We start from the raw sequence: 26,283 nt of genomic DNA on the forward strand, positions 1-26,283 counted from the left end.
GTAGCGCAGCTATTACATGGATTGTCAAGAATCAGCTGTTTCCTGTCTGCTATGTTGCTATAACTGATACAAGTGGGTCTTATGACCCCAACTAGATGCCCAAGACACTTTTAAGCCATTCGTGAGGCAGCATTTTGAGCCATGGTGATTGCGCTAAGACTGCAAGGGTCCTCTAAAATGTTGTCAGTATGTACTGATATGTACACTGGGCTTCTGCATGCTGATTGGAGAAACTGTCTGAAAGGCAGAACCAGTTTTTGATTGACAGCGTTGCAGAAACAGTGGAGCATTTTCCGCCTCAGTCTTGTGTGGACTTTGTGAGGGAAGTCTGTAGACAAATAGCAGCTCGTTGTGGGGTATTTGCCCATTTTCATTTGTACATATACACTGTAAATAAAAACACTATTATAGCATTTCAGTTTTAAATAATTATCCTTGTGCTAGTTCTTCGTTTATGTAAGAATTTATGTATTATTAACACCAAATGAGCTTCCCTTGTTTCAAAGACCAGCAACTGAAGGTCTGGAGAGATGCCGGTCAGTTGAATGTGAGGCAATTAACCATTCAATATTGTTCATGTCTTACTCATACATACCCTTTTCTGTTTAAAATAAATTACAGACTATTTTTTTTTTACAGACTTATATTTTGTCATACAAGTTTTTGAAAAACAAGAAAGTGTTGAAAACACGTGTCGTTTCTTGAGCAGTGCCGAGTGTCTTGTCACACCCCTAGTATACAATAGAGGTGTTACTGTGTATTACTGTGTGTACATTACTGTGTGTTAATCCCGCTACATCAACCTGCCTAGGGACGACAGATGGCAGCAAACCAATGGCTACAATCTGGCACATTCACATGCAAATGTTCATGAATGTGTTTTGTCCCTAGTTTCAAAATATAATGATCTCAACAGCTTTCTTTCTTTCTAAACTGTTCCACGTCCCCGTCTACCTCTGTCCGTGCTGCGTCATGTCGATAGCTCTCCTGGCCGGCACAGGCGAGCCTCCGTCTGTAACACTGAGGACCTCCATGGACTTCCTCTCTGGTCTCCTCTTACCATGGCGGTTCAACATGGGCGAGTCCACTCGCTTCTTTGGAGGATCTGCGGGGAAAAAGCAGCGCGACAAGCCGATTAACAGTTGGACACAATTGATATGATGAACTTTCTACAGTTTTGTGCGCCATGTGCAAATGTGTGTGAATATTGAGTGATGTTCGGAGCTGATCGTGTTGACATTTCAAGTAATAGTGAATAAGTAATGGCTTCCTCCCAGACCTTGAACTAATGGCCACTGTATTGACTGTATCGCATTCACTGAAGAGGGAGTCTATTCATCAAAATGTCAGTATCTCACAACACACACACACACACACACACATTACCCTAGCATAAGTCTAAGTAAAGCATGTGTCTCCGCTCAGTTTTCTGTGAATGGAAATCAGTGCTAAATTGTCCTGAACAAATATAATGGGTTTGTTCAATGAGTCAATATCAGTGGTGCAGAGGCAGACCAGTGGTGCAGTGGGTCATCTTCCAACTGGAAGGTCTGGGTTTGATTCCCTGCTCCACTAATGTACATGGCCTGAGGCCAGACACATACAGTATAGCCCTGAGTTGCTCCTGGTGGGAGTGGCGGACTCTAGTCCGACTAGAAACGTAGGCTTCAAGTGAACCAAATGCAGAAAGCGGACTGCAACGCAAATGATAAGATTTGATGTAGCTCCATGATTTGCTCTTATGTGGCGGAAACAGACGTTTCCCTGCATTAACCAACAGATGACTGAGTTTTCATATTCATTGTTTGTCTTGTCTTCTCCTTCAGTAATACGTGATGCAGCACCACCTCTGGTGAGGAGGGGAATACGTTATTCAAAAGGTTCTAGCGGACTCTTAAATGTAAAGACAACCTAAAGCTGGAACTTGCAAACAATATGAGGTCCAAACCTTGACATGTTACATTTCCTTACATATAAATGTCATTTTTCCATTCAAGTCTCACCAATCTCATTCCGAGGAGGAAGGTTCTGGTCCTCCTGGCTTGGATATCGCTCTTTACGGTCCAGCAACAGGAAGTAGATCATCTTTTCCTGGTTGTCACTGCAAAAAGGAGGCAATAAAACTAATCTTGCAACAGCTGAAAAAGCAAAAATTACTGATTTAATCCTGATTTCTGCAGTGTATACATAAGAAAATAAGAGCTGCACGTGCCTGAGGAAGATATTAAACTGCAAAAACCTTCACTATGATAAATGTTCTTTAATCTTTTGGGTGCTACTAAACAGCTTCCATCATTAAAACAAAAGTTTAGTTTTACAGACCATTAAGCCATCATATAATGTTCTGCATATATGCTTTATGATATGCCCTCTCTGCAGACGCAGCATCTGCAGCATAAAGTTTATGCAAGTATCAAAACATTACGAGTTCAGCCATTTCTTTCGCAGTAAACCAGAAAGAGCCTAATATATTTAGCCTGTAGGCCAGTGCTCTCCAATGCAAAAGGCATACCATAATAAAGACAGATTGGAAAGCAGTAGGAGGCAAAGAGACAAGGACCTGCAACTTCAGCTAAAATGAACTAAAGGGAGGAGAGATGGAGACAGCAGATATTCCTCCAGTCCAGCACAATTACGGGGTGTTCCCAGGAGAAATGAGGGAGAACGGAAGAGATGGGCAGAATGGTAGGTTCCACATGCTTATAGAGTACTGAAGGAAAGAAGCTGGGTAAATGTAAAATAGAGGGAAAATAAACAGGAAAAGTGGGAAAACTAAAAAACCCGCTCATATGAAGTGTATGAAAGACTGCAGGGCAAGACTTTATACAAAATACAAACACGTGCAACTGAGACACAAACATAGTAGAATGTTAACATTTAGAAGCAGGAACAGGTTCGTGTGTGAGCGTGTTCACTTTGGGGAAAAAAACAAAGCAAGGGCAAACGTTAACATCACGTCCTTCAGTGCAGTCCACAAGTATCCTCATCTCCGCTTATATCTATATTTTATCTATTTCAAGCATGCTTTTTTCATCTTTGTTTAACCTCATTCTTTTCCCCATGCCAATTTTTTTTTCTATTCAGTCACTCACTCATCTGAGAGAAGGTCTTTCAGTAGCTTGTTTTTGTCTCTGAAGCAGCCCAGCGAGTGCATGCTGTCCAGTACGTCGGGGTCGATATCGTCTGCAGATGGAAGGCTGCGGATGGTCACCTTCCTGGGCACAGGCTGCTCTGGCTCGGGTTCATTCTTCCCCCCTCTGGGAATGAAAACATTACTAAATATATAAGGACAGTGTCACTGCCAGTCACACATTTTGTCATTTTGCTCAGAGGTCGACCTGTATCGATTTTCTTCTTATTGATCTTTAAGAAACCAGAGCAACTGATGACCTCAAAATGATGCAGATTTCATTTTGGCCTTTATGTTTCTGCGGTTTTCCTTTTTTTCCCCTCCATCTGACAAAATATAGGTTTGATCATAGCAAATGATGGACTGTATTGTTTCACTTACTAACTTTAATTTTAAGTCAGTAAGTGTTACACATATGTAAGATAAAAAACAACCTACAAAGTAAATGTTAAATACAGAAAACATTGAAAAAACTTATTTTTTTCTGAGAACAAACATGTATAATCTTACAGTACAAAAGTAATAATTGACAGACAATTTAAATATAGTTTGAAAATGGCAAAAATCATCCCTCTAATTTTGCACGTGATCCCCAAAGGAAGAGCTGTGGTCGTAATGCTAACTAAGATGAAGACAGATGCCAGGATTCTCTCTTTTCAGCTTGTTTAATAAACATTATTCCAATATTCCTCTTTTGCAGACTCTTTACTATTATGTCTGAGTTCTCTCACAGTGTTTAGGGAATACACAGACATGCCTTTAGTCTTTTGGCATTTCAAATAAAACGCTAAACTGAGGCAATTTTCCAGGGGATTTCTGTAAGATTCTTGGTATCTGTTACAAAGGCTACATCTATCTGTAATATGTAAACTGTTATACTGTGTACACATCAGTTTGTGTGAGTACACAACCTATTTCCTTGCTTTAAATGATTTGCTCCCTCTCTGCTTTGAGCTCAGTAAAATGTAAGCCCAGTATATAAAAAAGATCTGTTTTATTCCTGTATACATTACTGTACATATGGAAACATACAGACGTCAGCGTATTCTTTCCACCTTGCCAAAACTAAAACAATCTATCTATCTATCTATCTGTTGCATGAGCACTGAACTAAATCCCGCCATTGTGGCTGTTACAGAAGATGTGGTGCTCACAGTATACTGCAAAACAATTTAACCTCCTTGAATTTGGAAACAAAAAGAAACAGTTGTAGTTTGTGTGATGTGAACAGCCCGCTGCATGCCTCTATAATCACACCGCTGTCTAGCTGCTTCCGGGGGGGGGGCCTGCAGTGATTAATTCATGCGTTTGTGTATTCAGTCAACTGCTTGGCCAGCAGAGGGAGAAAGCAAGGCATCCTCCTCACTGTTCCCTACATTAGTCTTCTCTCTGTGCTCTTTTCTTCAGTCACACACTCTGTTTGCATGATCTTTCAGCCCATGACAGAAAACAGAAACCAACAATGATTCATCTTCACTCTTGGGGTGAAAGCAGCTTTTAAATTCTTCCTTTGAGTGAATTGGTCCCCTCCAACCTCTAAATGGGAACGATCTGGTGATAGCATATTAATATATGAGGAGAGATATATATATATATATATATATATATATATATATATATATATAACATATACTGTGTATAAAAATGAACTCTGACATCATACGCAATGACATGCTGCAAATTCTCTCAAAAAGATTTATGTTGGTTGTAAAAGGCGGATACTCTCTGTTATGAAAGTTAAATGGTGGGAACACTGAGGTTAGGTGGGTTCACCCTCCACTACATGGCTGCTCAGTTGACCATATGTGGCACATCCTCTTTCATGGGCTACCAATTCACCCCCACATCCCCGAGAGTGAAGTCATGTCCTGCTCAATGGTACTCTCATGTACAGGGCTGGAGCTCAAAGTCGTTTATCAAGTGGTAGCTCCCCTCAGGTCTATAAGCCCCTTGTAACACTGTAACAGAGGCGGAAAATGTAGGGTTTAAAAGGGAAGGAAAAAAATAGTACTTACATGTACCATGTGTGCTTCTGGATCTGTTCTAACTGTAAAAAACAAACAACATGAGAAAACACAGTCAGTACACATGCCTCATACTTGCTTTGAAACATTTTTATCCTGTTTTGTGCAGAGCAAAGAATCACAGGCAGAGCAATCCTCAGTCAGAGTCTGTGTGTAGAAAAGCCTGTGCAGTGTAGCCCAAGTAAGCCTTGAGATTACAGGATCAATGGAAATGCAACAGGACAATACGGCCAAATTGAACGGTGGAGGTAAATAAATTAGGTCTTCTAATATTTATTCTGCCAACAGGGAGGAAAATATTCGGAAAAATCATACGACAGCGAGCATGAAAAAAGAGAGAGGCGATACCAAAGAGCTATAAATGGAGGATATTATCTTCCTCACACACACTGTTGACCCCGCCAAGCCCTCTGGTCTGAAGGAATCTCCCATTCCCACTTTCTTTCCATTTCTCCTGAGGCACCTACAGACTGTACAATTTCAGCAATCTTATAAGATTATTGCTCCGCACGACAGATGTAATAAACCTATGTCATCAGGTTTGATGTATGTACACGCACAAGAAAAAATAAGAGAATAAAATGCCATCAGTGTCAGGCATCCATCTGCACAGCTACAATATAGGGGTTAAAAAAATGTTAGTCAAGGTATAATTTCAAGCTTCATTCCTATTGGTTGGTTTGTCGTAGGGCAGTCACTACAAATGTTACAACTTATTGTTGCAACATTTGTTTGCGTTTTTGTCTCAATGTCCAAAAACAGGCCAAAACATGGAAATTATAAACAAGCGTTTTTTCCAATTCCCTGGTGACAAAGACGCTGATTTGTCAGATTCCTGCAACAGTGCAAGTGAAATTACTGCAAAAACCGCATGTTGGCTTTGACGTGCAGCTTTCAGAAACCGTTGTGTAATGCAAAGTGTGCTTGCACACAGAGTGGATTCAAATGACCTAAAGAAGGTATTAAATCCCTTGGTATTTCCATCTCCCATCTCCACATAATCTATGTAATGCAAACTATAGTAAAATAATCCAGTGCATCAGCAGTGATTTTGAATGACGGTCTCTGCCCCCCCTCTCTCTATCTGCTGGGTCATGTTGAATGTATCCACATGAATGGCTTGCCTAGAATGCTCTATTTATTTCAAAAGGTACCTGTGGGAATTACAAAATCAATAATGTGGACAAAATAATTTTAAAATTCACATGGCCCTAGAATTAGCCTCAAGACTCTCCAGTTGTCAAAGTTAGATGGAGGCTTTAATTTTAAACCACCAATTTCAGGTTGTGCACCACAGATGGCAAAGCCAGACACATATCTGGGGACTCTCACGTTAGATTAGCTGTTAGCTCAATCCAAGTGAAGTGGTGGAGGAGGCATCCCAGATAAGCAGCTCAAGAAGTGATCAACCCCATGGTGAGAGTAAGATGCCATCATATTTGTGTGGGTGTGATCTGAGGAAATATCGAAAAATCTAATATTTGTAATATTTGTTCAAACTTAATTTCCGGAAAACTTGACAGCCTTGGTTGAATCAGTCAGACTACATTTTTTTTAAACATCAGAATTTTGTCCAAAGCTGTATTTGGTCTCAAGACAATGACGGAACCATTTTACCACAGTAACGTAGGACCACCATTCCATCCATGGCCACAGATATCACCACATCTCCATCACGTTGGAACTCTTTTGTCAGGGACAGCCCAATACCTCACGTTGTGTTTACCCGCCTCTCCTCACACAAACACACTGACTGCTCTTGTCATCGCACTTTTGTCACCCACACTGTCAACACAGTGCTTCCGCTGAGAGAAGGAAATGCAGAGTGAAAGAGACACTGTGAGCAAAAAGGGCAAGAGAGGAAGATGTGTGTTAGAATGACTCCACCAGGTTTTAACAGCCCACCGAGGAAAACACGATCAATGTCACTTCTGGGACTTTTTAATTTGTCCCTGCTGTTGTTGTGGCGCCACACGAGATACACATAGCAACTCTAATTATTGTCACTTATTTAGAGGTAGTTCTTTACTATGTGTTCTCATCAGTGTCTCGATATGCTTGCCGAGCCTCGGCATTGAACCGCTCTGATAAAATGCCTTAATGTGTGGTGCAGGCACAGAGCAGGGACGACTACTGACTGTAGGTGATTCTTGTCTGTTTTCACAGAGGTCACAGTATTGACAGAGACACCCCAACTGTCAGACACAGGCCGGTGGGTGACCTACTCTTTCTGACTTTTATTGAAGGCCTCGAGGCAAGAGACTGATATCACAGGCGAGCTTGAAAGTGATGTGGTTTGAAATGCTGTATCGCATCAATCAGTCTCTAAATGTGACAGTGCCAATTCCAGCTTCTTTAACTCAGGCAGGCGTCGCTTGCCGCTGCAACACAAGAGTGGCTGAGTGTGTCCAATACGAGTGTATATTCAGGGTTTTATCTGTGTGCCGCATGAAGTAATTCTCAAGCAACCTTGCATTGATACAAATGAGTGCAAGTCTCACCATGTGTATGTCTCTTAATCATACACTGTGGATGTTAATGCAAGAAGGGTAAACATCAGTTGGGGGAAACAGTTTATTTTAAAGCCCAACTGAGTTTTCTACATTATGGTCTATGGTTATATCACGTATCATTATGAATAAGGCAGTCACAAAATCCTATCATAAAAATGAAAAAAGGTATGTGGTAAAGTATATAGCCAGAGCTTAGCGGAGCAGCAGTTACTGTAGATTTCAACAACCACAGACTGTATAAATGTGTACACAGTTATATCATTTAAATGCACACAACAGTAACAAAAGATGGCATCGGAAAGCAGCGCGGGATCATGGGAACTGTTGGCGGTAACTTAGGGAGAGCTTCAGCTGTAGAATGCACAGCAAACTGCACTAAGTAGTCATGATCCATTTGTGACAAAGTAAAAGGAGTAAAATTTAAAAGAAAATTCAGAGTGGCTTTGTCAAAGAAGCTATATCAGAGACAGGTTAAAGAGGACGACATCATTACAATGTGACCAAACTGAATCCCTTACCATGAACCGAAAAACTACAAAATATAAACCACTAGTCTCACCTTTTTTATATATATATATATATATATATATATATATATTTATATTTAATTTTTTTTTTTTTTTTATGCAGACATGTTACATGTAATATCTTTGTGTGTGAAGCTATAAGAAATATTTCTTCTGACTTTGTCACCCCAAAGGAAAATGTGGTATTAACCACCTTGCCAAATTGGAAAGATTGAAAAAGTCACTGCTTGAAATTAGGTTTCAAATCATGTAAAAGTCAGCAGCATTCTCTGCTCTGAAATGATGGTGGCAGGTCTGCTGGAGGACACACACACACACACACACAGACAGAAAACCTTATCCCTTACCATAACTATTTAATGCCTAACCCTAACCTAAACACAACGAGGATCACTAGTCCTGACAAGGTCAGTGTTTACGCCAGACAAGGTCCTAAAGAGGCAACAAATAAAAGAACCCACGCTATTCCTCAGTGTTCAAATATGACCATTGAAGCTCTCATATCAAACAACTTTTTAAACAAATGTGCAAATATTTTGAGATGATCTAAGCTTTGTGACGCAGTGTGGGTACTCATCATAAAGGGACGGACACGGTCACTAAGCGGCCAAAAGTGTGCAAAGAGAAGATCCCACACACATTAAACCATCATCACCGGCCTGAATCTTTAATACAAGGCAGAATTTGGATTGCCTAAAGAGTACTGATGCCAAAGAGTTTTTTAATCAGGCTTCACAAATCAGTTACCCAGTTTGACCAGGGCTATCAGGCTTGAAACGTCTTTTTCTTTTTTTCATCTTGACCCCCTGTAGTTTGTGATCTCTGCCTGTGTAAGTCAGTATTACTCAGTGAGCAGAGACAGAGGGATCTTTGAAGTGCCTCACATCAAGAAGAGATCCAGAGACACTACACACCAAGATTGATTAATGGATGTCTAGAGGGTCACACACGGTCACCATAAAAGAATCTGGTGGTTTCAGCGCATTTGTTGAAATTAACCACATCTGTGTATGTGTGAATGAGGCCGTTTTTATTATTTGACACATGCAAAACACTCTCTTACACTTACATCTTTTAATTCCAGCACCCTTGGTAATTTATCTGCACTGAGCCCATGGGGTATTATCAATCTGGGAAGTACAGCTCTTTAATATATAAAGCTATAGCCAATCGTCCATTAGCCACAGATCATGAGGAGATCGTTCCAGGATGTCAGTGTTTATAATTTATGGTGTCTGTCTCGTCACCTCTGGGGCTCCGACTACACCCACTAGAAACGCGCCCCCCTCAAGCCCCTTTCACCACTCATTTTTAAACCTGCGATAACCGGCTAAAAAGTCGGAATGGGAATGGCGTATCACAGTCTGATTGAGATTTGGCTTTGTGTGTGTAGTTGAATGCATCTTCTGGCAAAATCTAATGAATAGAAGATGAACAGACATACTCAGTTTGTTAATATGGTGTCATATTAGCCCAACTAAAACCATCCATCCATTTTCTACTGCTTTATGCGAAGCAGGAGGGTTCCGGGGGGTCTCAGCCAAAAACCTACAACCAAACCTACAAAATAGACGTAAGCATGTTAGTCTGACTGCAATTTTACTCAACTGACCTTCTCAAAGTTGGACTGACACGACCAGATAATGTGATGGGGAGTTGAATTACGACTGCATGTAAACGTTTAGATGGACTGAAGTCCACCAACCCTGGTTTGACCCAGATATCATAGAAGAAGCTAGTACACAGAAGACAACAGCGAGACGAACATGGACAAATCCCGGGTTGGTAACCTTTGAGATCTGATTTATACTTTAAAGAAGAAGGAAGAATCAGAATAGTGCTTGACACGCTAACAACCAGCTACAAGCTAAACTGCCTGATACTAATAAGCAGAAAAATATATCGCCACATATAACATATCGCCACCTAGTGTATTGGAAGCAGACACACCCCGTTCAATAAATGGATACCCCGTTATTGCTTGTACACTGGGGACAAGGACAGTAGTGCAATTAAACGGCAAAATTGAAAACTGTGCATGGAAACGTATTGACTGAAATACGGCAAGTAGTTATGGTCTGACTGCCGTATCGATCTGACTGAGCAAACTACTCTCAACATTTTATAAGTAATCCCTAGTAAAAAAAAAAAGAAAAAGATGTCTTTCCCACCCTCAAGTGGCCTGTCTACATCCAAGACACAACTAAACTCAGGGAATGCTCAATCTAGCAGAGCTGTTTGACATTCTGTAAGGTTACAACACTTCCCCCGAGCTCTGTTTGGAGTGCTCACACCTAAGGGGGGGTGGGGGACAGGAAGCATATTCTCTCGCAGCAGTTCTGTCCCAGTGTAACGCTTTGCCAAGGACAGCGCTGGAGGCTGGTGGACATATCTAGGGGGATCTCAGGGTGACCTGTCCTCGTCAAATAGAGGGAACGGAAAATACGGCATACATTGTATATACAGCATACCAACGAGGTGCGGCCCTAATAGTTGTTGTTTAAAGACTTCTGAGGCTACGTTTTTCTTTGAAAACGATGCTTTCAGGATAAACATGGTCTGCGATTAGATGAGCATTTCGGCTCCATATCAGAATGTGCTGTCCATAGTAACACACCTGGAAATGTACAGTACATGACCGTTCAGATATACGGGGCATTTACACACTGGAGAAAAGTAGGTTCATCTGTTATTAGACTGACAATGAGGTGGAACTGAAACTAGTAAATGTTAAAGGTTCACAACTGATAACTGAGTCGTGACAAGTTACCTACAGCACTTTGCCACTATACAGTTCCAGCACAGCACAGCTCGACTCTACTTGGTTTGGTATTGTTTTCTATTAGTATAGCACCTGCTCAACGTGGGCGGAGTCATCATAGCGTGTGAAGTCCTCTAATACGCGGCACACACAAACAAACTAGTGACTTGTAAAGCAGTTGTTTTCCATGTACTGAATCATTAGAATCAGTTTATTAAAAAGATTTGTTCATTACTTCCTGCATGACAGCAACTGAAATACGGCAGAAGCTGTTGTGATGTACTAACTATATATTTTATCTACCATCTACCACTTTATCCTCCACTGGAGGGTCGCAGGGGGTGCTGTGCCAATCTCAGCTGACATAGGCGGGGTACAGCATGGACAGTTCGCCAGTCCATCGCAGGGCCACATATAGAGACAAACAACCATACACACACACACACACACACACACACACAGGGAGAACATGCAAATGTTACACTTTTAAGAATCAAGCGGCGCTCACTCTCGGAGTAACACATTCATTTCCTGTAAATATGAAAATAGTTCAGACCAGGAGCTGTAGCATGTACACTCGTTCATAACATACTGACGTCTACTTCTACTCTTAGACAGACAACAGGTATGTATTTAGTAAGTGACCTTAGCTACGAAAATATTGTTCCTTTCTTTTAGTGTCAAATTACTCGTTTAACGTATGTGCACAGGTAATTAATGCATAAATTCAAATGACAAACACATGACAATAACAGATCAGTAATTTCACATTACCCCAGACTGAATAACCTATGAACTTGTCTTATTACTTTCTTACTTCTTTTACAGTTTTTAACCCTCTATGAATAATGCTTATGAACTGAATTATCACCATAACTAGTCTTTGACCCACAGTTAGTTACTGTGTTATTTTCACATTTTCAGATTAAAATTAACGCTTTAAACACTGGCGACCACCAACTCTATTTATCAAAACTTTGTGGAATGCTCCTTTAACCAACGTGCGTTAGCATTAGCCTAGCCTTCTAAACAATACACGCAGTTAATACAGTTTTCTATCACACCTCGTTCATCCAGTTTCATACCGCTTGTTCTTACTAATTTCTTAACCACGTATATATCTTTACATGTCTTTTACTCCTTACAGCTCACACATAAAAGCAGTAGCTTGTGATTAGCGACCAGTGTCATTACTATCGGCGCCCGCCTTCTTAGACACCCGAGGCGGCACACATACACACTGGTAACACGGTCAAATTCAATATCTGTTAATGTCACAGTTGTTCACTAAAACTCTGATAAAATAAACTACTGATTACATCCAGCTTACCTGTAGGAAATATGAAAACAGTTCAGAAGAGATGTAGCTTGTACACTCGTTCACAAAGTACAGACGTCTACTTCTACTAGCGTCAGCTACTGATATATCCAATCAAGTGTAAAGCTTAGAGCGCCCTCTGCTGACGAAGTTGTGTTCAGCAGGATTAATATCAATTTCATTAAAAACACATTAATTCAGGATACCTTGTATTATAGACAATCAAAACAGTAGTTTACTTATGTTTTCAGACTTTAGCTTCACTCAGTTCAAAATGTAAAGGGGGGGCACATAGTTATCTGCCTTAAAACACACAAACTCCATGCAGAAAGGCCCTTGTTTTAGTTTAATTACTGACAAAAGTGATATAGTAATATAACTGTTACATAAATAATATGAATTTATATGTGATAAGTGTCTTATTACACTCCCTGAGTACGTTGGCCAACACTGTTAAAGGGAGATCAAATATCAGGCTGTGGAGAGGAGGCAAATCCAGATCAGAATCTATTTGTCTTTAAATGAAAGTTGAGTGGTGTGGATGCAGCCTGAAGGGCCTCTTCTCTTCTCAAGGTTGTCATCTTCCCTGCTAACGACCATTTCATCCTTTGTATAATTCTGTTTGTTTACTAGCATGTTGAATAATTCTATGAGTTATAGTCATTCTGACAGTGAAAAATAAGCTACGAGGTAGCATAAAGACATTTGCTTACAGGCAAGTCAGTTTGGTTAACTGCACTGATCAACAAAGAATCCTGGAGAGTCTAAAGAATGTTTTTTATTATGTGCGTGTGCAGCTACACAAACTTACAAGCATACATCTGTGCATTCTCTCAATGTGAAATGCAGGGAAAGGACAAAAGGCAACTCTTTCTGTGAAGTGTAAAGTCATTATTCACACATCTTTTCGGCCGGCTCTCCTTCTCTGTACTGACTCTCTGGCCTTCGCACCTCTGTGCTCTTGTGCTCTTGCACGGCCTCCTCTCCAAGGTGATCCCTTGCTGTATAGAAAGTGCCTTACATTGTGAAGAGCACAATAAACAGAGCAGAGGGAAGGTACACAAACAGCCACCCTCTGTTGAATTCACACCGTGTACGCGAGGACTCGGGAACTCAAACAGAACCGGGGATGAGGAAAACATTTGGAACACAAGGGAGCACAGAAACAAACACACAAAATGACAATGGTTGTTCTCCAGTGCCGAGTTGATATTATCCACTTTAGTTTGAATGTTTATTTCTGCCATCTTGTTGATCCTTGAAGCAGTACAAGTTTTCCCAGCTTGCTGTGAATTTGCAAAAGAATGATTCTGCTCTTAAACTTGATGTTTTTGTTGTTTTGTTTTTTATTTGTTGCATGAATACTGTCGCAAATAATATAAAATAATAATAGTTTTGCTGATTCAACACACACACACACATATAGGGAAGCCTTTTAAAGCCTTTTTAAAGAGTTTAGAACCTGCCTGCAGGGGTTCATTTCCTATTCATCCAAGTCTAGTTCCTCAACATCAAACCTAGGAAATTATCCTTCTATGGACCTCATCTGGAAGTTATCACCAATGTTACTGTAATATGAAAAATTCTCTTTAGTGGAAATGAGGAGCTAAGCTAAAACCCTGAGCAGTCACATACAAGCAGGATATGAACACAGTCTAAACAGCTGCGGCTGTAAAAAATGGTAATCGGAACTAAAGATACAAAAGCATCAATAAGAAATATTATTATATCTATACAAATGCACTATGAACCAGTCAATATTCCACCTTTTCATGTTGTGAATCGCCTCAAATTCCCATGAGATTTAGTCTTCACTTGATTCACTTGCAAGATGTCATGATTAATCTGTGTCTCACTGCTGTGTTCTTCTTCTTATTATTCTTCTCAAGTAAAAATGATGCAGCTGAAGCTCTCGAAACATCGCATCACAAATGAGAAGAGGGATGTCTCTGAAACGCTACGTTATTGTAATATCATGGGCATAGGTACAACAGACAGACTTCACTTTGTATTAATAATGACAGTAGTGTGTGCTCGGGCATTAAGTGTCATTTTTCTGTCTAAATGTGGCAAAGTAAACAGGGTTTCAGCTGTGAATCTGAAGACATTAAATGAAAAAAAAACTCCATTGAATTCTCTGCCCAGCAGTGACAGAATTGGTGTATTCTATTTCATAACTGAAAATAACACACAGAGAATTGTATAGCATTGAATCATGTCAAACTATATTGAATCAACAATGAAAAAAAAGTATCTTCCCTGAATTGTATCATAGCTCATGTATTGAATTGTCTTCTAAGGGGCAGATACACACCTCTAACAACAGCGTCTATCCTCCAGTATCTTTAATTGAACTCACCGTTAGTCTTTTGGTGGCATCCACTTCAATCATGCCCCGGAGAAGATTCTGACAGTCTGGAGGGATGAAGTGTGGCATGTGAAACACTCCCAACTTCACCTTTTCCAGAAGATTTCTCAGGTTGTCATCATCAAATGGCAGGGCACCCTGAAGAGAAAAGGGCAGGAAGCAGAGATTGACAAAAGGGAGAAAGAAATTGGAAATGGTAAATGTGCGCTGAATGTGTAGGAACAAAAATGTACGTAGAGAGGACGCAGTGTGCGCTGAAGTCTTAATGGCGGCATTAGAACAGAAAATATGACTTTACTCGATTGAGCGGAGAAAAGAAAATAGATATATAATTGAAAAACAGGGCTTTGGAAGAAGAATCAAAGGAGCCTTAATCCTGCCTGACTTAAAGAATAAGCTCACTTTCTCAACTTGTTCAACTTTGAAATGACAGCATTCTGCCCAGAGCTGCGACGCAAAATAAATAATAACCAGCAGTAAAGCTCAAAAAATTGCTTTTCTAATAATTACCCTGCTTTCTCATTTACCTCGTTCACTTAGCGTTCTCTCGTCAGAGTCATTTATCAGAGTGAGCCGACACCTCACAGATGTGACTGTTTGATGAATGACAAACCCCAACAGACGACAAGATGGAGGGGGAAAAAGGAGGAAAAGGGGTGAGAAAGACAGGAAGAAAAGCTGAGAAATGAAGAGAGACAGAGGGGGGGAGGGGGAGGTTTGTATAACTGACGATCTAAGTGGAGTCTAACTGATGGGGAGTATACGTGCCTCCCACAATCAGACAAATGGTTATCTTGCTGCCAGACAGCAAGACAAAAAAGGAGAAAGTGGTGGAACAGTGACAGCGGAAAAAACTTTAGTTTGGAGTGAGAGAAGCAAGGCCACACTGGAAACAACAGAAAACATCAGCCTCACACAACACATGAGTATCAGCGAGACGGTTTAAAAAGTAAAGTAAACTCCCATAGGAGACAGGAAGAGATGGAGTGAGGGAGAAAGAGGCAAAAACAAAGACAAGTGCACAAGGCCTGTGGTCATAAAGCTGCCCTGTCTGCGTGGGTATTTATTTTGGGCTTCTATTGTTTCAGTTTGTCTGAATAAATTATTCATGGAGCAAGAGTGTGTGGGAAACTACAGTACAGCTGTTGATGAGACAAAGCTCCAGGGCGGCATGGCTGGGAAACCACAGCTGGAGAATACACCTGATTAAAGATTTTCTCAGATTTTCCAAAAGCAGCTTGAGGGCATCTCTGCAGCATATTTTTCAGGTACAACCTCCTAAATGATAGGATTTAATTCCCCCACACCCACAGACTGTGTTTGAGGCTCTGTGGTGGCTTCGAGCATGTCGTCCATCTTTTTGCACTCCAATAAGGTCAACGTCTAATCAACAGCCGGAGTGCAGAGTCATGGCTGCCCTGTCATGAGATTCACCTGATCACAGTCGATATAAAGGCTACACATTCTGTAAAAATCACATGAGATGTTCCGATCCCCATCTCAAGTATCGGATCAAGGATTGGCAAAAACCAAAATCACCACACTTCAATCTTTTAGCGTTTGGCTACTTTGTTAATAGTGACCAGGTCCTTCATGTAGTTCAGCTGTAGACTGTATTCAGCTGTATCAAACCACCTGTTCAACAAACATGTAGAAAAGAGATATTTTTACTATTATGGTAGCACTTTAATAAAATGTTGGAGCGCTAGTGACACCCACACGCTCGCTTTCTTCTTTGTCTCCAAACCAGGAGCATTATTTATTTTACTAACAGTACACCATTTAAAAACATGGTGTACTGTGCAGCTCTGTTAACATGTCAAATACAAGTATTGGTTCAGGACGAGGTATCAGTAGGTAATCGAGAGAAAACAAAAAAACCTGACTCCACAGTTAAGTAAAGAACAAGCTGACACTCACCACCAACAGGGCGAAAAGAATGACTCCACAGCTCCAGACGTCCGCTTTCCTTCCGTCATATTTTTCTCCCTGAGGACAAGGAAGTGTTGGTGGGTTTAGACAAACAATGTTAAAATATCTGAAATTGCAATTGCAGCTGTAAATGAGAGTTAACTTTTGCAAAGCCTGAGTCAAAAGATTAGATTAGATCCGTAGCACACACAACTCGTGACCCTGTCAAGTTGGTGAATAATAATCCATACTGATTCTCCACTGGATGCTTTTAACTGGTATGGTAGTGCAGTTGGCATTACATTTACATATTCTAAGCGGTATTTAAAAAGTATTAAACTTGATTTGTAGATTTTGTAGCAGTACCGTAATAGAGGACAGAAGGTATTTCCCAACATTTGATAAATTCACCTTGGAAATGACCCAAAATATCACCATAACATGTGATAGAGGGTCAAATAAAGGTCCTGATATAAAACTGAATTTAATACCCTGATGTGGTCAATAAAAACTAAAGCTAGTGGAGCAGAAATAATGTAATGATTTTGTAAAAAACGACTTACCCTAATGACCTCTGGACACGCGTAGTGTGGCGATCTGTGAAAAAGAGAAAAAAGTTCAGACCTTTGAATGAAATAGGGAAGTAACCCAAAGAATGAAAAACATTTGACGGTACTTTTTTATGAATATACTACTGTAGTGCGATGTAAAACAGAGTTATATGATGATGACATAGTAAATATTATAGAAATGTGAAGAGAACAACGTAGGCAGACAATAAATGTCTCAAGTGAACATAGATCAAAATGTGCTTTGGGAGTTTAGATATCCTGAGGGTGTTTGAATGTCCTACTGCTTGCTCACTCAAGGGCATCCTCTCACAGCAGACAGTGAACAGACCCACTAATCTTTACAGCACCTGGATGGGCTGACAGTAAACCCAATGACTAGATTGACACATCAATATCGTATGAAGATTTATGAAGCCACCGCACAATAGCTGCTCCAGAAGCCAATGGCTGTGAATGAGAGTAGCAGCTGTGGAACGACTTGGTGTTTTTTGTGTTTTACATTGCCAGATTAGCAAATTCACCATCCTGACATATATGCAGTGTAATGAGATTTAAACATCAAGCTATAGTAATAATAATAACAAAAGAATAAATACATTAAATCTGATTTCCAGCATGGCAGCATACAGAAAGCAAAAACGTGTACCTGTCTCCCCAAACCGCTCTTGTGATAAGTCTTCCGCCCTCTTTCTCTTCCTCATCTTTATTTACGAGCAGGATATTTGGCTCTACAGTAATGAGAGACAATCCGAACTCTGTAAACATGCCGCCCATTAGCTTGACTGTTGTCAAGGTGCATTCAGAAAAACCAGCGCTGATGACCTCGCTTCACGAGGCTGTCAAAATACTGGCCGATAACTAACGCTGCCACCATGTCAACGGAGGGAGTTCAAAAGCGAGCCTATGCAAATGCGGCCCTCCTGATTGCGCGTGTCATAGAGCATTATGCAGATGAGCAAGAGAAAAAACGGACAAAAACCAGAGCCTGAGATTTGCACTAGTTATGTCTCATGAGAGCACGAGCCAGAGCTGGAACCAGAGTGAATATAAACTCATTATTTGCAGAGGCTTCAGGTGGCAAACACGGGGTGAAGGTAAACACTGGAATACGGTGTCTCAGCTCCCTGCTTTGAGCTGAATTGTAATTTGTCAATCTAAGAACGCCGAGGGAAATCAGTCAACAATGTCACCTACGAAACATAGTGAATTACAGAAAGAGAAAAATAGTTGCTTTTAAACTTTTAAATAAAGTTCATTTGAATACAGTATGTCTTTGTTCAGGACATCAAAATTCTGGTCTCATATAAAACAGACCAGGAGCCACTTCTCTCTGACCAGAGTGAAAAATGCAGTCATTTGTGCGTAGGTTGACATAAAATCTGTCTTTTCTTGTTGCTCGCTGAAGCACAATCACGCCCTCTCAACCCCACACCACTAAGACATAAATATCACATAAATAACATTGACAGACAGCACAAAATTAGGCTTCTTTCTGCAAGCAACAAAGAACAGCGCCGAGGGACAAAATGCAGCTGTGAGTGGTTTACCTGAGAGCATTTAATTAAATTCTTAACACGAGACACAAGTAATAAAGACACGTTGAAAGGAAAGTCTTTATCTACTCCAAAGACCTTGTCATGACTGGACTATTAGTTCAAACAAACCCTCTTAAAGTTTGGATTCTTCTCACCGTAGCGCATCAAGTAAGGACGCGTGCACCACAAAGGACATAATCACAGCCTAAGAAATCTAATGCTAGGGCTCCAAAAGTTGTTCCACTTGGTTGTGCACCTCTGGATTTCTTTTTTTTAACTACAAAGGGAGCTGCCTGCAAAGTGGAAGCAAGAGAAGACTGTCCAAGCAGACATGACTTTATAAGCATCTCTATCAGACCACAGAGACAATCACATAGTGTAGTTCTGGATTCTCTGACAGAAGCTTTTATTACTTAACTAAGAAGTCACATGTAAGCTGTATCAGACAGTGTTTCAGACACTACCCAAATCTGTCTTTTACTACTAAACTATTAGATGTGTGAAGACAAATGTGTAAATAAAAGTTTCATTGCTTGGGTTAGGGTTAAAGTCCTCCATCATTTTATCCTCAGATGTGGCAGCACATTCCCACTGACCATAAAATTATACTGAATATGGACTATTATCTATTCAAATTCAACCACTATATGTCTAGATTGGACATTATTACAGTAATACATTACTTCTTGAATTCCTGTTTATCCACAAATGAGCTTCTTTGTATGCCACCTAGTATACTGATGAGAGAACATAGGATAGGAGAGGATAAGATGGGATAGGAAAGGATCTTTATTGTCATAATGCAACTGAAATTACGAGGTCAGATGCAAACTCCACACAGAAAGGTCCCAGAAGGGGAATCAAACCCAGCACTTTCTTGCTGCGAGGCAACAGTGCTAACCACTAGCAGTGCTAACCAATAAGCCACTGTGCCACAGATGAACTAATCTGTGTTGGCTCAAAGGTCCTTAAGTTTGCTTAAGCTCACTAACTCCTTGAAAATGCACAGACTTCGCCAGCGTCTTCATGAACTTCAGCGATGTGACGTGAAAAAAGAAAGAGCAGCATCAGCTCGTAATATTAAGGAGACGCTGAGAAACACAGCCCATCTTCATAAAAATGCATCTTTTGTGACCACTCAAGATAATTTCCTTCCATCGATCAATGCGACAGCGCTGATGAACCTGCGTGAGTTGATGCAGCCAGAGAGACATTCTGTGCACTTTCCTGAACTATGTATGAAGATACTGTATGTACTCAGTCATCAATGCCCCCGCTCATCTATACATCTGCATGTCTGCACACATTTATGTATGTTCTCCGAGGCTCCCCCTGCTCTACCTGAGGCGAGCCTCATCTTCACTCAGCTCCATTACCCATGGCAAATGGAATACATTTCTGTCAGACTGCTGCACGGTGAGAGGGGGCCAGATAAATGCATTTAATTAAAAAGTGTCATATCTACACTTAGAGATAGGACAGTCAGGAGAGCATGAATAATCAATAACCACAGACACACACACACAGAGTGCACGGTGCATTCACATTTACAGGAAATGGCAACACAAACACAAACAGACCTCACAAGTTGTTGTGAGACTAGAACCCCGAGCAAGGGCTGGACATGGTGATGGGGCTGGGAGTGGATGGAAAACAACTACTTTGCTTGTGTTTGCGGTGTATATGTGTAACTCAGAGAGATAAAGCGTTGGTCCCATGCTGCAACAAGTGCCGTCAGAACTTTGTACATGTCCAAGGAGGTAAACTGCACCAGGATCAGCAGAATCACCCGAATAAGAATACAATCAAATAAAAAGTGGTTGGTTTTATAAAATGCTGCAAAAGCTGCATAAGAGCTGACCCATTGTACGGCCTTTCTAGGAAAAGAAAACACTTCAATGTGGTCATGACGGCTACAGAATCAGTCAAGCTCATTTTACGTGCACATTTGCGGATGAGTCATAGGAGTTTAGCCACTGTGCTGCTATCGGAAAGAATTATGCTTTCACGCGCATGGTTATAAAAAAATGTGTCCATGTAAAGTGCCTTGGGATTATGCTGTGATTAGGCACTTTAAAAAGTGAATTTCAATTAAATACACATTAAAGAGTAATGGAGTCGGAGACAGAAAGAGACAAGCTGAGACAACCACCATAAGCGAGGACAAAGGGTTCTCGAGGCCGGGGGATGAATGAAGCCTCACCAGTGCTGGATGTGCATGTGGTGTTTGTAGACTTGCGTGTATTCATGTGTGTGTTTGTAATTGCAGTTGGAGCTGATTTGGAAGTATAATCTGGGCAAAATCAGGTCTGAGCTGGGGACGGATGTCACAGTTCCTGCTAACTCCCAATAATGAGCACAGTGTCATGTGTAACCACAGCACAAAGACTCTGCCCAGAAGCAAAGGGCTTCACCCTGAAACATTTACAGAGTGATTTTATCTAATTCATATTCTATACATGTATCAAATTGGGTTGTCATGGTATGGTTTCACTATATTAACACAAAAGAGACGTGATAGTGTTGTGGACATCTGACAGTACAAACACTGTAGCTTCAATTCAGCAGCAATTGAGAAGAGCGGAGAGAATTACTATAACTCTAGAGACCACTGTCCCATGCATACACATCGTCCTTTGCTCTCCACTCACTGTCACTTGCCTCTTTCAAAAAAAAAAAATTCAATCTTGCTTCTTATAAACTGGTAGACCATGTTTACATACTGAGATTTTAGCGAAAATGTGAATTTAATGTGAGAAAGAGAGAGATGAAACTCTTGAGAATATGCTTAAGTCCAGCAGTGAAAACTCTTGTTCATCCTTGAACACAAGGACAAATAAACTATTGGCCTTTTTTTTTTTTTAAACAACAAATAGGGCCAAAAGGTGGGGTACAACCTGGACAGTTGCCAGTCCACCACAGGGCCAACACATGAAGACAAACAAGCATTCACTCTCACAAATACAATCACAGTCAATTTAGAATGGCCATTTAACCTCTGCATGTTTTTTGGACTGAGTGAGGAAACTGGAGTACCCGGAGACACACACACACACACACACACACACACACACACACACACACACACAGGGAGAACATGTGATTGTGGCTGCTATGAGGAGATGGAGAGTGGTAATGAGTGGTCATGGCCCAGTTCACAGCCACACAGCACAGACACTTTGTGAGAAACTCCAACTGTCTCTCCTCATGAGATCAATGCTGCATGATAAAAGAGGCTTTCAGAGTGCAACACTTTACAGAGGCCTTGATAGCTCCACGTCTTTAACCTGACTTCCATTAAAATGTATCACACATTCTAGCAATTTTATATATATGTATGTATATATGTATACATATATATATGTATACATATACATATATGTATATGCATATACAGTAAATCAGTCAATCAGTAAAAGATAATGCACATTTATGTGTTTTCATCCACTGCTGACCAGTGAATATTGGGAGATAGAGATAGGCAGTAGATGGTGTTAAATTTAAGTGTGGCTCATCACAGAAGAGGGAGAAGAAGGCACAACTTCATAGCATATATAAAGAGCACCAAGCAAGATCGAAATTAGCATTTCATTGCGGCTTCCCGCCTATTATTGTAATGTTTGCTTCTTGCACTGAGTCATTAATGTTGTTGTTTCCTCATCAGTCAGAAATACATCCTATCATCTGCTTTGTCTGACATTGTTCCAGTGCTAGGAAGTGCAGAAGCTGAAGAGATGTTACAGTCATGATTTCCATTTCCACTTATTTAACTGCCGTGAATTTACCTTTTATTAATACGCCAAATTCCCCATGTCCCTCAAGCATAGAAACATTTATGCATCATGCAACACAATTTGTTTTTAATGAGCAAATCAAATCAATTATGCATAAAAACAGACTGACTGAAAGCCACCTATGCTGTTCTTCCTTTCCTCTCTTAATGTCTGTGTTGTATCAATCAGTAACTCCTGCCATTCAAATATGACTTATTTCTAGTCCTGTCCTGTCCAGACTTGCAGGGCATGCAGTGTGATTGACTGGATGCCTCGTGCTGTCAGACAGATTTGTTCTACACAGGAGGAGTCAGTCAGTCAGTCATACTCCACCTTGTTGTTGTTTATTTATTTATCGATTTACTTTTATTTTTGTGTTTTTATTTCCAACTGCGTGATGTGAGGCCACCGGCCCTGATGGGGGGAGGTGGGGGGTAGGCAGAGAAGGGAAAGGGAAGACAGAAGAGAGAGAGGGAAAGAACCAAGACAGTAGCAGTAGTAAGTTGGACAAAAGAACGTAACACAATGACAACAACAGTGTCACTGCACTACAACAGCTGCACCAGTTTGAAGCAATTTGTTGTGGAACAGACTGTGTGTGTGTAGGAGTTATCACTACATGTGGTAGGGATAGAGAGTGAGGCAATGTGTCAATGTCTTGTCGGTTCCTAGCAGCAGGTCTATCAGGACGCAGATGGACCAGGCCCTGGATGGCAAGAAATGGTGGGACCATAAACAGAGGCTCAGGGCCTCCCAAGAGCACATCCACATCTGCCCCAGCCATACATCCTGTGGTTAACCACGTGCGCCCTCTAAAGAGGCACAAGCCTCAGGGGACAGGGGGCAAAAATCTCCAAGCATAGGGAGGGCCCAAAGGTCCTAGGCTCCAACAAACCTGAACCTGCAGTGTCACCATTATGGTCCCATAAAACTCCCAAGAAGCCAAGCCTCCAGCGTCGGCCTCCATTAAAGGAATAGACTGCAGCCCTGTGCCACACCCCAGAAAAGGTGCACCATGATGTGCTGTGGCCATGCCCCCCCAGGCACCCCTGCATACAGAGGGGGATCAAATCTTGCTTGCAAGCTGTAATGCCCTATGTGTGCCACAGGGACCTGGAGGAGACTCAAGCCCACCTACTCCCTGACCTCTTAGCCCACCTGTTCATTGAAATACTGTATGTTGTGGTGGTGTGTGTGCATGAGGTGAGAGGTGTATATGAGGTATGTTGCTCTTGAAGGTGCAGTGAAAACTGGGGGAACAAATGCGGCAGAGATACCACACCACTGGCTCAGTCTAAATTGAACAGAATTGAATTAGCATCACATTATTTTCTGTATTACTTACCCACAACTGGTTTCTAGCAGACTGTCTCCAACCTGAAGGGAGGCCATGCCGAAGTCTGCTATCCTGATGTTGTTCTTTTCATCTAGCAACAGGTTCTCTGGCTTCAGATCCCTGTGGCTGGAAGATTGAAAGACAAAACCACAAAACAGTCAATGAAACATGAAGCCTCACATGTTACATAAACAAAAAACTGGGAGAAATTAATGAAACTGTAAAACACATGTGGATCCAACTTGGACACGACTGTGAACAGCACAGCATCTTAACCTGTTACTGAACACGCTTGTCTCTCTGCAGTGTCTCTCTCTTTGATCCATCTGGACTAGTGTGAGGTGTGACAACCCCATGCTGTGTCCTTTTCTCTTTCTCTACCTCTTCACCCCTCATCCTTTTCCTCTCATCTCCCACACAGCCACCAGCAAGCGGGTTGAGCAAAGGGCATCAGGGGAGAGATAGCTACAGAGGTGGTGGTCATTAGTTGCCACTCATTACCAGTTAACACAGCAAGGGGTATAACATCTAGTGGACAGCATCTCTCTGCTTAAAATAAACTGTTTCTTAAGAGCTTTTGCTCTTGCTGTGTCGGGGGTTAAAATTTCAATTTTGATGAGTGGCTGTTCAGCAGATGAGTGGCGTCAGCGCAAATGTAACATTTTTCTCTGCATCAAAAACTGTTTTTTTTATGATATCTATCAACGCTGAGGAAAGCAACGCAGACTTTACACAGGTATATTTATGCTTACACTAAAATATACAGCCTCTATCCTGGCATCTACCTTCTGACATATGTGTATATTTGTGTTACTGATAGAACCACGGGGCAATCTGGTCAGGATGACCTGACGAATGACAGCCAAGCTGCTTTAAAGGAATATGTATCAGGGAGAAAAGAGTTGCACTTGCACACACTGCATCACCTTTAGCTGATGGGCATCCAGCACGTGTATATTCTGTAAAGCATTACAGGAAATGACTTTCTTCATTTACGGGAGGGGTGCGGTCAGTATTGGTCTCTGGAAAGGGATACTGGAAGACCAATTGGGAAACCATGTTGCGGCAACATTTGATTATCATGTCAACTGGGCATCCCACTCATGACAGGAGAATGACTTAAAAATGTATCATTGATTAGAAAGAAGATGGAAATGACTTTGACACTGTCCCCTGGTATAAGAAGAAAATAGGTTACCTTCTTCTGATTGGCTGGAGCTAAACAGCCAATCATAGCGATCATATCAAACAGTTGCGGTGCCAATTTGATATGCTGAATCGCCCATGAAGCCATCGACAGGAGTAACACAAGTTCCAACAGTGATAATCTTCTCTAAAAAGACTAAGAATAAAAAGGGGAGAAGAACAACAGCTGGATGTGGCGGCCTTTGAAGAATGCCTCATCATCATGGACGTTTAACCTCGGATGACATTAGCTGCTGAACAACTTGTTTCCTGTCCTGAGGGATTAGCTGTCAGCTGGTCACTGACAGTCCCTGTGATCACAGCTGTACTAGAAATAAAACACAGATAGCATCTAAAACACTTCTCCCCAGACTAAAACCTTAATCGGTTCACTTGACCATCATTTGGCAATGATGTCAGTAGCCTGAAAGTTACTCTTTTAACTACTACTCTCAATGCACATGAGACATTATTATTTCCTGTGCTGCTCATGTGAGACTATGCCAAGCATCTCTGAGGTGTGTATGTATGATCCTGACTCTATGGCCCCCATTAAATCTGCAAATCTTAAATGCGTTTTCTGTGATCAGATAGCGATCGAGTAACACTTCACCACTTGTATTTACACCTAGTATTAACATTGCATCTCCGGTGTCCACATCAAGATCCGATCGCTATCCGATCTCTCCCACTGCCACATCAACAACAACAATGTTCGCTGCACGTGAAGTGGAGGGTGAAGACTGACAACATAGGAGACGTTAGCTGTGCACGGAGATTTGCAATTTGACCAGTTCCTTATCAGTTTTTGAAACCAGAAGTTCACAGAGCACACTGGTGTCCACTTATAGGTAATTAACCAATATCAACATCATGTGCTTTTGAAGAACATCCACAACTAGCTATTGAGATTATTCAATCCAAAAAAGTTTACTGGTTTTATAGATAGAGTGAGAAGTTGACTAATTTTCCCATATAAGTTTTTCAAATGTAGTTATTTTTACAACTCGCAGTATCGCACCCTGGTGCCTATTCAATAAATTGTTCCTTCCTGGTGAGACTCGCCTTGCAAACCAGAAGTATTCTCTACACCGTCTATGGTGCCACAGAGAAATGTGTCAAAAAAAAGTTTCTTCGGGAAGCAAAAGGTTTTCAACAGCTGAAAGTTACAAATAACTTGTGGAGTTTAGACTTGACAGAGGGTCATAACTGTGACCCTCCATGTGAACCAAACTGCAGGACCTGGAAAACATGAAATGATTTGGTGTGACATCAGTGACAAAAGCAAAGGCAGTGACAGCGCTGAATGCAACTTGTGTTTCTGACAGCG

General features: G+C 41.1%; 1 protein-coding gene across 1 annotated transcript in view; it reads right to left on the bottom strand.

The window, feature by feature from the left end:
• LOC122775877 (serine/threonine-protein kinase BRSK2-like) overlaps positions 1-26,283 on the bottom strand; it is an 86,138-nt gene that overhangs the window by 21,700 nt on the left and 38,155 nt on the right. Inside the window, exons 6-13 of the mRNA XM_044036082.1 lie at positions 23,778-23,894; positions 17,116-17,149; positions 16,562-16,630; positions 14,633-14,779; positions 5,146-5,177; positions 3,093-3,257; positions 2,004-2,101; positions 955-1,105 (exon numbers count right to left, since the gene is read on the bottom strand). Coding sequence (XP_043892017.1) covers positions 955-1,105; positions 2,004-2,101; positions 3,093-3,257; positions 5,146-5,177; positions 14,633-14,779; positions 16,562-16,630; positions 17,116-17,149; positions 23,778-23,894 — 813 coding nt within the window. The remainder of the gene's footprint in view (positions 1-954; positions 1,106-2,003; positions 2,102-3,092; positions 3,258-5,145; positions 5,178-14,632; positions 14,780-16,561; positions 16,631-17,115; positions 17,150-23,777; positions 23,895-26,283) is intronic.

Source organism: Solea senegalensis, linkage group LG10 (genome assembly GCF_019176455.1).
Source record: "Solea senegalensis isolate Sse05_10M linkage group LG10, IFAPA_SoseM_1, whole genome shotgun sequence".
Lineage (NCBI taxonomy): Eukaryota > Metazoa > Chordata > Actinopteri > Pleuronectiformes > Soleidae > Solea > Solea senegalensis.